The following is a 13,184-nucleotide window of genomic DNA, read 5'->3' as shown; positions in this document are numbered from 1 at the left end:
TTTTAACCTACCAAATTCCTTATGTTGTCCGTAGGTGGGTCTAATATTCGCAAAGCTGGCGCGGGCTAAAAAGAGAAATACGACACTTCTGTTTTCGAGGAATGCCGTAATATGTCTAAGAGATGGGGAATATTGCCTTCTATTTAGAGTCGGGGATATTCGCAAGTCACATATCTTGGAAGCGCATGTTCGTGCCCAGATAATTCGGAGAAAGGTGGCGTACCTATATTACCTACCCTGCCTTAAGCACGTTTTATGCGGCTGTTTTTATATTTTTTGTACATATTTTGGTGTTTTTTTTTTTCTTCGAATACAATTATTTATTTACGTTTATTTTATTAGACCCATCTATGGATTGCCTAACATCACTCATTTTCGATACAATCACTGTGTGAACACAGTGCTTTAATATTATTTTGCTTCATTTGTGTCTGCAACTAATTTAATAGTTAACTAAAACTAAGGTATGTATTGTATATATTTAGTCATAATCATATTCCTTTGATCCGAAATCCCACGTAGTTTCATTTGCTTGTCACTGTAATTTTGAACCGCCTGTAGAAGTGAATGTTTTAACAGTTACTTGTGTATTTGTATTGTAACGTTGTTTGATTTTTTCTTTACTCTTAACGATAACCCTTAACCATCTCCTAATTGCAATTCATATCGCATGAACCAATACTTCTTATTTTTAAAAACACATTGGTGGAGGTAAATTGTTTTCTTTCGATAATTTTTATAATGTTCATTCGTAACGCCCAGCAGGTCACAAGGGAGGGGGAGACGCTGCCATTCTACCAACAGGAGTTAAAGGTTGGGGCTGACGGGGAGGAAGATAGGCTAATGTTCATCTGGCCTATGACCATAGTGCACAAGATCAATGAGAAGTCGCCTCTGTATAACCTTTCCGCTTCGGATATGTTGAGGGAGCGATTCGAAATTGTAGTCATGTTAGGTGAGTAACTAAATTAGCATTTTTAGTAAGTAGTAAATATTATAACAAATTAGTAATTGAGATAAGGTAGAGAACAAAATATTTAGCACAAATTTTCAGAGCAGTTGGAACATCCATAATACATAAGTACATAGAGTGGGACATGGGCAGAAGTCGAATTCTCGATTTTGTCAAGTAATTCTTGTATTCCTTTTTTAAAAATATTTTTTATTATCAAATCTAAATTATAACGATACAACCAAATTTCGTGCATCGTAATCGTATTATAATAGTGTAATTAAAAACTGTCGCATACAAAGGAGTAGGCGACACACCACACAGCAATGAAAAGCAAATTTAATAAACTATGAAATAGTTTTAAGCTGCGTTCTCTGCGACGCAGACACGTGCAACGCAATTATGCTTGTAATTTATTTTATACATCGTACGACATGCGCTGTCTATTCTGAAATATATCGTTTTATATATTTCGGGTACACTCGACCTTACGTTTAATAAATTGTCTTTACAATTCTTTACTCTAAATTTCTTTACAGTTATATTATTTTATGAATAACTATGAATTAATAAAATTTATAAAAAAATCATCATATCAAAAAATTTCGCTCTAGCGGGTACATCGTTCCATAGCTTAATTGGCTAGAGCGCCAACACGGTCAGTCGGAGACGCGGGTTCGAATCCCGCTGGAGCGGTCAATTTTTGATATGATATTCAAAAATGTTTAGAATTCCTAATGTGTGGGTACACAAAAATAAAATCGTACATATTAAATTTATAAAACTTGAAATATTATGCATATAATAGTAATTTTATATATAAAATGTTATAACGTTAAACACTATGTGGTAACAATTATCGTTTAAAACACGAAGCAGGATGTTGTTTTCTTATCTGCATAGATTAATAAAGCAAGGATTTAATATATTCAGTTGCTGTACAATATAAATAATAGTACCATCAAGTTTAATTATTAAGTATACTTTATATACATATGTATCTCGATTCGCCTGTAACATCCCACTGCTGGGCATAGGCTTCTTTCTCCATGTAGGAGAAGGATCGGAGCTTAATCCACCACGCTGCTCCACTTCGAGCTGGCGGATGTATATATATATATATATATATATATATATATAAATTTAATAATAATATTTCAGAGGGAGTCATAGAGTCCACGGGTATGACGACGCAGGCCAGAAGCAGCTACTTACCATCGGAGATTCAGTGGGGACATCGATTTGAAACTATGGTATCATTCCGAAAAGACACGGGAGAGTATGAGGTGAGATAAAAAGTCAAGTATTTTAAGATTTACGTATACCGTATCTATTTTAAGACGGTCTGGCACAGTGACGAGTTTTGCTTCAGTTTTGTGGGTTTCATTAAATTATTACTGTCTTAAAAAAAAAAAGTTTATATTTGAATTTTTATTTCTTGTTAGCCAAAAGGGCTCTTTTTCTGAGCAAGAGAGGGATCGGAGCTTAATCCAAAATATAAACTGGATATACAACATAAAATACATTTATTTATTTTTCTATTTGTAATTTTGACAACAATAGGGAATTTGTAGGCGCACATTTTCATTTTTTATATTTACTATTTTCAAAACAAACAGAAAATTGAACAGTTAAATGTAACTTTTATTGTTTTGAGAGTATTGTTAATTAATATACATACAAGAAACACATAACACAGACACATACAAACAAGATGAAGGACACATACATCGAGTGTACAACATTAAATTAACTTTTTTTTTCTCTTACAGTCGAGTTTTTCATTAGTGATAGAATAATCAGATGGATGGGTTTTACCATAGAATCCATATTTATATCTAGAAAAACATAAAATTGGTACATCTTAGATCGGAAATACTATAGATAAATAATATAGTATTGTTATTATTTTTTTTGTTTGTATTGAAGTTAGTTTATTTTCCATAGTTTAACAATTACAAAACGATGACATAAAAACTTATCTTTAACCGGTTTGATTACAAATAAAATATATTAATGCATATAAATATTCAGTTAAATATTTTTCCATTGTGTAACTTTTTTATGTAACTCCTTTATATAATATACTGAGTGATCAATCAATACTTACTAACTGAAGACACTTTTCACTAAAAATATATACCTACACATAACTAGCTGACCCCGCAAACGTTGTTTTGCCATATATCTTATTAAACCCCTTAATCCCTCCCCCCTACAACTTAGGGGTATGAAAAATAGATGTTGTTCGATTCTCAGACCTACCGGATATGCACACAAAATTTCATAAGAATCTATAAAGCCGTTTCGGAGCAGTTTAACTACCAACACCGCGACACGAGAATTTTATATATTAGATGTATTTGATGGCTAGAGTATCTATACTAATATAACAAAATGGATATATTTGTATTTTTTGTTTGTGTGTAATAGATACACTAAAATCTTTTGTACCAGTTTTAAACTTTTTTTACCAGTAAAATGCTAAGTGACAATTAAGTGAAATAGCCTGCATTTTAACGTAAGAAAACGTAGCATTCAAGATCTTGTAATATACGCGGGCAAAATCGCGGTGGAAAGCTACTCTTTAATAAAGAAAGAAAATAAATAATGAATAAATAAATAAGAAATGCTGCCAGCATTCTTGGCACAATTCCACGCGGACATGATTTGTACCATAACTATATGTAAGTATTTAGTTCTTAAGTTGTGAATTGTAAATATGTATAATGTTTAATAAACTATTTATAATTAAAAAAAAAATAAACAATAAAGAGAGTAAGACAAAAAAAATAGATAGTTAAAAAAGTGAGTAAATGTCATCCTGTAATGAGCAAATATAAATGGTAAATTGAAGTATTTTTCCAATCTTCTACTTAACTCGACATATTAGTCTTATCTATAAAAAATATGGAATATATTTTTTATTCATGCTTAAGTGTGTAGTATTTGTATATCTTATATAAATATAAATGAATCACTGAAATGTACACGTGTTCGACTTTACCAAATAGAAAATCATTTTTTGGTTTCGTTATTTCCAAAATAAATTTTATAAAAAATATATTATTGCGGAAAAAATATGGCGATAAAAGTCCGAAGTTCGCTTAGTTCACAATATTCATGAATTTGATTTAATGACACGGCCTTTACTATATCAAGGTATCTTCACGCTGTCTATTTAATTCTATATTCATTACTAAAAATACTAGTGGTTGCCCAGTGGTCGTAATTCGACCAAATTAATTTAAATTATAAGTTTGAACATTATTAACGTTCTTTTTTCAAAGACTATAGCTTCTATAATAATAAACAAAAGAGTGAATATGCGTGTGTGTGTCGAGTACATGTTAGTGTGTAATGTTTTTTTTTTTTTATTGATTTTCATGTTTTTTTTATTTATATTTTAAATAAAATATTAGTATTCTGCACTCCTTCGCTAAATAACTTATAAGTGTACGAATTTTCATACTCCTCTGTCAGCGCAATTTTCGCAAAAAGGGCAAAGTTTTTGCTTCACGTAATAATATATATTTATAGATGATGTCAGTTCGTATTAAAAATATTTAAATAAGTGGCGGAAGAGTCATTGATACCTGTGTAGAAAAAACAACATAAAAAAAAAACAAAGAGTTAAACTTAGATAAAAAAGTTGGCTAAGTAAGAGTCGTATTATCGTAAAAATTGTTCCGTAACACATTTAATTTAATACGAATAGTGCACGCGGTTTTTAAGATTCACTACAGCCTATTGCAGCCGCCTGCTGGAGATAGGCCTCCTCAAGGGCAGGCGGGTTGGTGACCGTTTTTAAGATTAAAATACCAAAATGATGGAGTTTTCGAATAAGTTGTTGCTAGGTGTACCGATTTTGATGTTTTTTTTTTTTTTGTAATCGATAGCTGTATTGACGTGTATTTCCTTGACAATTTTTTTTGTCTACTTACGTTGTATTATTTGTCGATATAATTAAAGTCTTTTATTTTCTTTTGCGAAAAAACACAGGTATATAAATGCAAAAAGAAATTTAGAAACTGTCATATCAAATTCAGTTAATGTACAAATTACATAACAATCGTATTCGATTTAAATTATAGGTAGGTACTATACCTGCTAATGTTGAGTGAAATCACTTGCCTTATGTTTTCCTAAAGATAAAATTTTTATTTCTTCTTAGAATATTAAATAAACGATTTAGTTAACTCCGTTGTCAACGTATATAATATTATTTATATTTCTAGTAAAAACACACGTACAAGTTTATCATTAGCTCAATATCTCATTTTCCTTCCTGTTCGTCATGGATTTTACAGAATTTTATTAACTATTTGTAAAGCTTAAATATAATATTATCAGTTTTAATAATACGATTAGTAGCTGAAAATTATGTTTGATATTATGACGAGATTGATTAAAGCAAAATAATAAATATTGTAGTTAAGAATATTACTTAATATATCCATATTACCTAAGTATGTAATGTACCTTATTTTAAAATGCAGCAATTTTGCACTTGTTAGTTGATTCTGCTAGCATGACACTTTTTTCTCGACTGTCGCTAAGTGTGTATGATTCGCCTTATGGCGATACAAATCTATAATATAAAAATGAGTCGCTGAATGTGTTGCTAAGCGCAAAACTCGAGAACGGTTGGACCGATTTCGCTAATTCTTTTTTTTAAATATTCCTTGAAGTACGAGGATGGTTCTTACGGCGAGAAAAATTTAAAAAAAAAAATTTAAATTTCCTGAAAAACTAAAAACAACACTTTTCTATACTCCCATACAAAAGATTTGTGATAATACTTAAAAGTCAATTTGAACTTTAATACCATACGATAAAGTTTGTGTTAGGCGATACGAAGTTCGCCGGGTCAGCTAGTGTTTTTATAAATGTAATGTATAGTGTTTATATGTAAATCAAAACCTTATATATCCTACTTTATTGAAATTGGCTTCGAAAAAACTTATTACTTAACTTATAGTTAAAAATGCATCATTGATTTGGAACATAGGTTCTGCAGCGAGAAGAATCGGAGAGACTCCGCAGGTGTTCTTTAAAAAAAGAAATGTAGTTTTTGTGCATAAATACATTCTTAAATGTAAATAAGTGTGCCTTGAAAATGACATCACTAGTGAATCAGTGATGTCACCTGTTGCAAGCTTTAAAAAAGTAGCTGGTTTTACGTTATATTGAGTAAAAGCGTTACGCCTCCTGCATCGTAATTTATTTTAATGACACATAACAGTTTGCTTTTGCCTTGCCTTTATTATCTACCTACCGTTATGAGAAATCCAAAAGACAATCAAGTTTTGGAGTATTATTTGAGAAAGCGGTGTTAACTAAATAAATAACGGAATTACCTAAACTTCTAAATCATAATTTGAGTTCATTGATCACATAATTAACTTGACAATTCTAATGTCTGTTGAAATATTTGTGAATACGATTCAAGGATATACAGACGAAACAAGTAATTTTGCTTAAGTTTATTACTGACATTTTTTTATAAATTAAATTAGCATTAAAAATGTGTAATTATATTAAATTTTACCACAAAGAACGTCTTAAATAAACTTTAATTGACACGTTAATGAACTTATTAAACATAGAGTAATATTTATTACTTACATATGTATTATTTATAGGTGAATTTATCATTACAAAATAATAAATCGCTACATTAATTGACTGTTATCTATAATACAGGAATTGTGTTGCCTATACGACCGTGTTAAACATATTTGATATAATCGTATTTAACACGTGGATCGCCATGGGGGACACCAGTTGGGCCTCACTTATTTAGTCCATGGGGCCACTATAAAAGTCATTATTTACAAAACAATTATGATAAGTTTCTATTGCACTACCTGTATTCCTAAGGATCTTACTTATTTTTCCTTACACTCTATGACATATTTTTCAAAGTGTTTCATGTGGAAACAAATGCCACAATTGTGTGTCGATTACATGGTGCACCCCATGGCCCATACAGAAAAACTAAAAAACCAAGCCAACGTTAAACGTGTTAAAAAACCTTGTTCTTTATAAATCGTCTTTGTCTGTATTATCCGACAAAGTCCAAACAAACCTTGTGTATATAAACTATTTCTCTTATCCTTTTATATATTCGTTTCAGGTCGATTACACGAGGTTCAACAATACATACGAAGTAGACACACCATTGTGTTCGGCAAAGCAACTTGACGAGCTCCGAGCCACGGTCTCTACTTCGCAGAAGTTAGGTGCGTCCGAAATTTCCTTGACAACTTGATAATATATCGAGAATGTCGCTCGATATTGTTCTGAGCATACTTTAAACCTGTTTTATACAGATTTTCTGTCATAATATTGGTTTGTAATAAAGGAAAGATCGCGTTATATAATAATTTTATTATTCTTAAAATGTGTTTTTTATTTTATTCACAAAAATTTAATACTTAAGTTTTTAAACTATTAATAACAAATAACAAAACAAATTTGAAATGTCGAGTAGATAAATTAAAATTTAACCTTTATATTGTTAGAATCTTAGTTGTCTTACAATCAATATCAAATTAAAAATAAAAAAAAATTCAAATAACCATCTAAAATAAAGTAAATAAAAATAAACTCTAAAATCTCTTATAAATTAAATAATTATAGAAGTCGTTATTATTGTTATTATTATTATTATTAAAAAGTATAGTAAATAAATAGTTATATTAATAAAATAATTTCACATTTCCAGATCGAATGCTAGGCACGATACCGAAGACCTTCTCAAACGACACGCTGGACATGAGCTCAGTGGACTCGATGTCGCTGGACGAACACATCGAGATCAAGATACCGGAGGCCAGGGTTAGAGAGAACAGGCTGATGGCTCAGAACAACTTCGTGCAGCACGTCAACGAGAAAACGCGCTGCAGTCACACGCACCTGGCCGTAGAGAACGGACTCGATGGTCTCGGCAAACACAACACTATAGATGTCAAGGAACACCACATGCATAGAAGCCACAGTCATGCCAACATGAAGAGGGTCCACGGTTTGACTCCAAACGGTATCAACCACATCAATGGCCACGATCATAAAATTGAACTTAATAAAATCAAAAAGTAAGTTTCCCTAATTTTTGATTGTTGAGTTTTCTATTTTTATTTTAGCGATAATTTGCTGATTCATAATCAAATAGCTTTAAGAACTTTTTAAGAACCTTTCAACTAACATAAATCTTTTGTTATAAAATATTATTCATTAATTACTGCTTATTTTATTTTTATGTTACTTGAACTTTTGAATCATAATTCAAATTAATCTATATAAATAAATAAAATTGGAGTGTCTGTTTGTAATATTGAACAGCTTTTTACTAAATGCATATTGATTTATACACGGTACATATACAAAAATAGCATTTTTTACAATTTTTGTCTGTCTGTTTATCTGTCTGTTTGTTCCGACTAATCTCTGAAACCGCTGGACTGATTTTGACAGCCAACTTTCATTGGCAAATAGCTGATGTAATAATGAGTAACTAAGGCAACTTTTATTTTAGAAATTTATTTATTTTATAACTCTGCGAACTGAACGATAACATTTTTGTGCGCGCGGATAAGTCGCGGGCACAGTTAGTTTTAAATATAATTCTAATTGTGTTGAAATGGTATTTTGAGCAGTAAAATGTTCGCGGACATTCTTTTTATACTCGTATATTACAATAAACGCTTCCATTGCTTGTTTAACAGAAAAGTACCAGTACAAAAACCTAAAAAAAAAATATGTATATAAAACCGACCTATATTATTTTTGTTACGTCTCTTTCTTGTACAATAGAGAGTATTTATTATAATATCAAATATAGCAAATAGGAAAAAAAAAACTGAAAAATATACGGGTAAAATAATTTAAAACATTGTATTAGAAAAATGTCGTGAGCGTTGGACCACGTCCTTACTTTACGAGGCTGTCGTTCTGTAGTCATAAGCGTAAGCTATTTACCTTAATCAATGTGCACGATTCCACTTGCTTCCTTTATACAAACGTCGTGAAATTGCTGACATTATTTTTTTAATAAAACTTATTACTAATAAAATTAACTCTCCGGAACTACTTTCTAAAATTAATTTCATTGTACCATTGAAATCAGTACGGCATTACACACCTATTCAACTACCTCTGGTATCCACAAATTACTGTCAAAATGCTTTCCTGTGGCGCGCGAGTAAAGGCTTAAATAATTTGTGTAGACAGAGCGATTTTGATGTATTCTGTTCGGGTGTGGTGGTGGCGAGGCGATTATTGAACCAGAATTTCTTTGCATTGTTTAGTTGATATATGTATATGTAATGTTTAAAAAAGGTTATGTAATAATATCTTGACGTGCAACTACTCTGTCCGCATGATATGTTTATTTATGTACTAGTTCTTATACGTGAAGACCTTTCATTAGCCAAATGTTGTTTAGTTCAATTTACTATGTGTTGTTATTTGTGCTGTTGGTTTTCCGAATATTAAATAAATAAATAAATAAATAAATAAATAAGTAATGGATGATGGTTGAAAAATGCATGGGTTACTTGGAGCCTGTGGATATTGTTCATTTTAAATAAAAATTACTAGTAATCAATTCTGATGATTTAATTATAACCAATATTAATTTAAATAAATATCTAATTAATTTAGAATATTGTTATTTTCTTTATGTAATTTCAAATTTAGTATAATTAGCTGAGGTAGGGCAGAACGGGAAATTTCCTGCTCAAAATATGGAGCAGCTCGACTGGGGTAGTATCTACCTCGACCTTACAAACGAGCCGACCTTACAAACGAACACAGCTAAATAATATTGTTTTCAAGCAGTGTTATGTTTCTGTTGGTGAGTAAGGTGACTAGAGCTCCTGGGGTGATTTGAGAATAGAGTCGGCAACGCGTTTGGTTGCCGACCTAGTTATATAAAAAAAATGTGGAACAAAATGTTAAATAAATAAAACAATAATAATTTGTTTATTTATTATAAACTCACCAGATCCCCGAGCGATAACAACATAGCAGACCAGATTCCAGTGATCCCTATCCTCGTGACGTCACCGGACACAGAAGCTTGACTGACAATTGAGGCGTGTTGAAGTAGACGATTATGGTAACAGATAAAAAATTAAACAAAATTTGTATACTTAAAAAAAAACTTAAAAATGTAATTCTGGAAATATTTATACACTTGTTGTTCAGTAACCATAATGTTATAATTGCTGTATCCCCGCTGAAAATTCCAAATGAAAAACGATGATTAAATAGGAAGTTATTTTAAACTGTTGTGTGTTGGAATCCAGATAGATCTATCTGGATCTAGATAACTCAGATAAAAACAGACAAACGATAGTTTACAGTAAGTTCCCATACTATTGTATCGTTTTTTATTTGGAACTTCCAGCAGAGATGGTAGACGTATTTAATAGTGACAAAGCAGTTTACTGGTCTTTTCTATCTAACTGGATTTTAATTTTATATCGATGAATAAATATAGATTAGGCGTTTATATTGTTTATTGTATGTTATTGAATTTATAAAGGCTATTTTGAAACAAACATAATTTAACCTTTTGTATAGGTAAAAAAAATGTCCAGTTTATATGGATTTTAATGAGCTACTAAATAAAACTTACTATATAATAAGATGAATCAAGAGTCTATGAGTTAAGCAACAAATAAAAAAAAAAGTAGGAAAAATTAAGTGCCAACATCTATTACATAGAGAAACATTGTGATATGTGAAAGTATTAATATCAATACTATAAATTATTTATGATAGCGCTAGAAAATTTATTTTTAACGGACACCGACCAACCTTGGTGCCACTAAATTAAAAAAAAAAAAAAACAAATATAAATACTCACTCTGTAGAAACTAAAGTGACAATCGAATGATGTAAAAATGGTTCTTTTTTATTTTAAACGTCTTTTAAACCATAAATATATAATCTTTAATAATTTCCTAGACATCTTTTTGCTTTATATAATTCGTCCAATATTAGACCAAAGATTATAATCAAGATAAATTACCTTCAAATTTTAAGAAAGTTTGGCAACGTTTTGGCTGCATGATGTTTGGCAATAGTTTATAACAACGCCAGTATCTAATACAGAAATTACTTACAGGCGATGCTTTCACTCATCTTCACTATTAATAAAAGCAAATAGTTTCTTATGAATATTATTATATATACAAAACAACAGGCAACGTTACATGTTCCGGAAAGAGTTGCGTTTCTACTAATCTGGCTGTAAGCCAAAGCTATTAAAAATACAACGAGAAAAAAAATTAGAAAACATTAACTTGTAGTAGCGAATTATTCCTATTATGAGTTTCATTTACTATGAATCATCGTCACTTCCTTGTGCGTAGCAAATTTTTTTGTAGGTATTTTTACAGGTCCTTTGTTTATAATGTCCAGTTATATTCCTACAGAATAACTTGTAACTTATTGTATGTCTCTTGAATTCTTTGTAAATTATTGTATTAAAAAAAAATAGGAAATATTATCACAAAAAAATAAAATAAAATTACTTCTGCTGAATATTGGAACCAAGTAAATTTCTTTCAAACCTAGCCTTTTGAAAGTCATATAATAGACCCTTAAATATATATTTTAAGTTCGTAGCTATTTAAAAAATAAATAGAAATGACTTTTGAAACTAACCTCTTGTTTCGAGGTTATATAATATAAATTAATTATCTTTAATAAACAATAAAAAAAACTTTTAATATTGAATGCGAATTCTTATTATTCATACTTCAAAATTTCAAAAACGAGTTTAAATATTGTTCTCTTGGCTCTTTATCATATATTTTTTTTAAACCTACGATGATAATATTTAATTAAAATAAAGTGTATTCGAATTGATATTGGCTTCAAGAACAATTATTTTTATATCATTTAACTTGTCACCTGATTAGCTATGATGTCATTAGCTATAATGAAATGATATAAGCGATGTTCAAATTAAATGTTTTGAAAATAACAACATATTTTAATAGTTTATTTCTGAATATTTTCTGATTTTTTACAAATAACCTCCTCAAGGCAAAAGTAAAGTTCTTACAATTATTCTCGTCGCCTCGTCTACTTCAACAGAGCTATTAATTACAGGGTTGTACTTGACAAACTATTTCTAGATCATATTAGTGAAATTGGAAACATGTACTTCAGTAGCCCTATCATCTTATTACTGCAGTCATGTTTTCTCTAAGTGTATAAGGATTAAAAACAATTTGTGTTAATATTTTTTTTTCTATCAACAGTCAAACAGATAGAAAATTTTCCATTTTATAGTTCAAAGTCGCATTAAGGCCGAATTGAATGACCGTGAATATATCGAATTTCCTGTACAAATGCGGCCCCTGTTACATTATTAACCATGTAAAATATTATATAATTCTGTCGTACCGGCTTTTAATCTATTGATTGATATAACTACAATTTAAAATTAATTTAATTCGATATATTTTGAATGTAAACAATCGAATGTACAAATATATATTTATAGTCTACGCTTGATTTTAATGCCATTTAATAAAAGTATTGAAAAAAATTCGCGTTCCTTTATCATAGTCATGTTAAGCACTTATTTATGAATAGTTAATAATAATTAGGCGATTTTTTTATATATATATCAATATACTTTTATCATTTTTTCTTAACTAATTTACTAGTGTTAGTTTAACTAATGCTATAGACGAAGTGTATCTAAATTTAATAACTTCAATGGATAAGTTTTTATTATACATTGTAGTGTTACGATTACTATTTACTCAATTGAATTATTTTAAAATTTATTGTCTGTATACCATACCATAATCAGATGCTGTTTAATAAAAAAAAAATCGATGTATTTAAAACGGCTGTAATAGAAATATTTTTTTAAACTGTTATTAGAAATCAGGGGCCTGAAACGGCGCTGGCGCCGCCAAGTATACATTATATGTGTATAAAAGCTTTTTATCTCGCTCATAAATTATGTACATTAGATATAAAATAAAATATGGTCCATATACATTTTACAAGACTTTTATTTCAACCTTTTAATTTTACTTACAATTAATTGCTTACTTTTTAAAAGTAATGACTTAAGAACATGTTTCTTTAATAACTGTAGAAAATTATTTAAGAATAAAATACATTAATTCTATCTATATAAACAAATATAATAAAGGTTAAACTTATAAATGAACAATATTTATAAAAAAATATT

The 13,184-nt window shown here is 29.7% G+C and overlaps 1 protein-coding gene across 1 annotated transcript in view; it reads left to right on the top strand.

Moving 5' to 3' along the window:
* LOC123657024 (G protein-activated inward rectifier potassium channel 3-like) overlaps positions 1–12,991 on the top strand; it is a 34,031-nt gene extending 21,040 nt beyond the window's left edge. Inside the window, exons 4-8 of the mRNA XM_045592627.1 lie at positions 766–955; positions 2,114–2,238; positions 7,092–7,197; positions 7,683–8,052; positions 9,963–12,991. Coding sequence (XP_045448583.1) covers positions 766–955; positions 2,114–2,238; positions 7,092–7,197; positions 7,683–8,052; positions 9,963–10,041 — 870 coding nt within the window. The 3' untranslated portion in view covers positions 10,042–12,991. The remainder of the gene's footprint in view (positions 1–765; positions 956–2,113; positions 2,239–7,091; positions 7,198–7,682; positions 8,053–9,962) is intronic.
* The last annotated feature ends 193 nt before the right edge of the window (positions 12,992–13,184 follow it).

The sequence above is a fragment of the Melitaea cinxia genome, chromosome 10 (genome assembly GCF_905220565.1).
Source record: "Melitaea cinxia chromosome 10, ilMelCinx1.1, whole genome shotgun sequence".
Classification (NCBI taxonomy): Eukaryota; Metazoa; Arthropoda; class Insecta; order Lepidoptera; family Nymphalidae; genus Melitaea; species Melitaea cinxia.
This window is presented reverse-complemented; position numbering and strand designations above follow the sequence as displayed.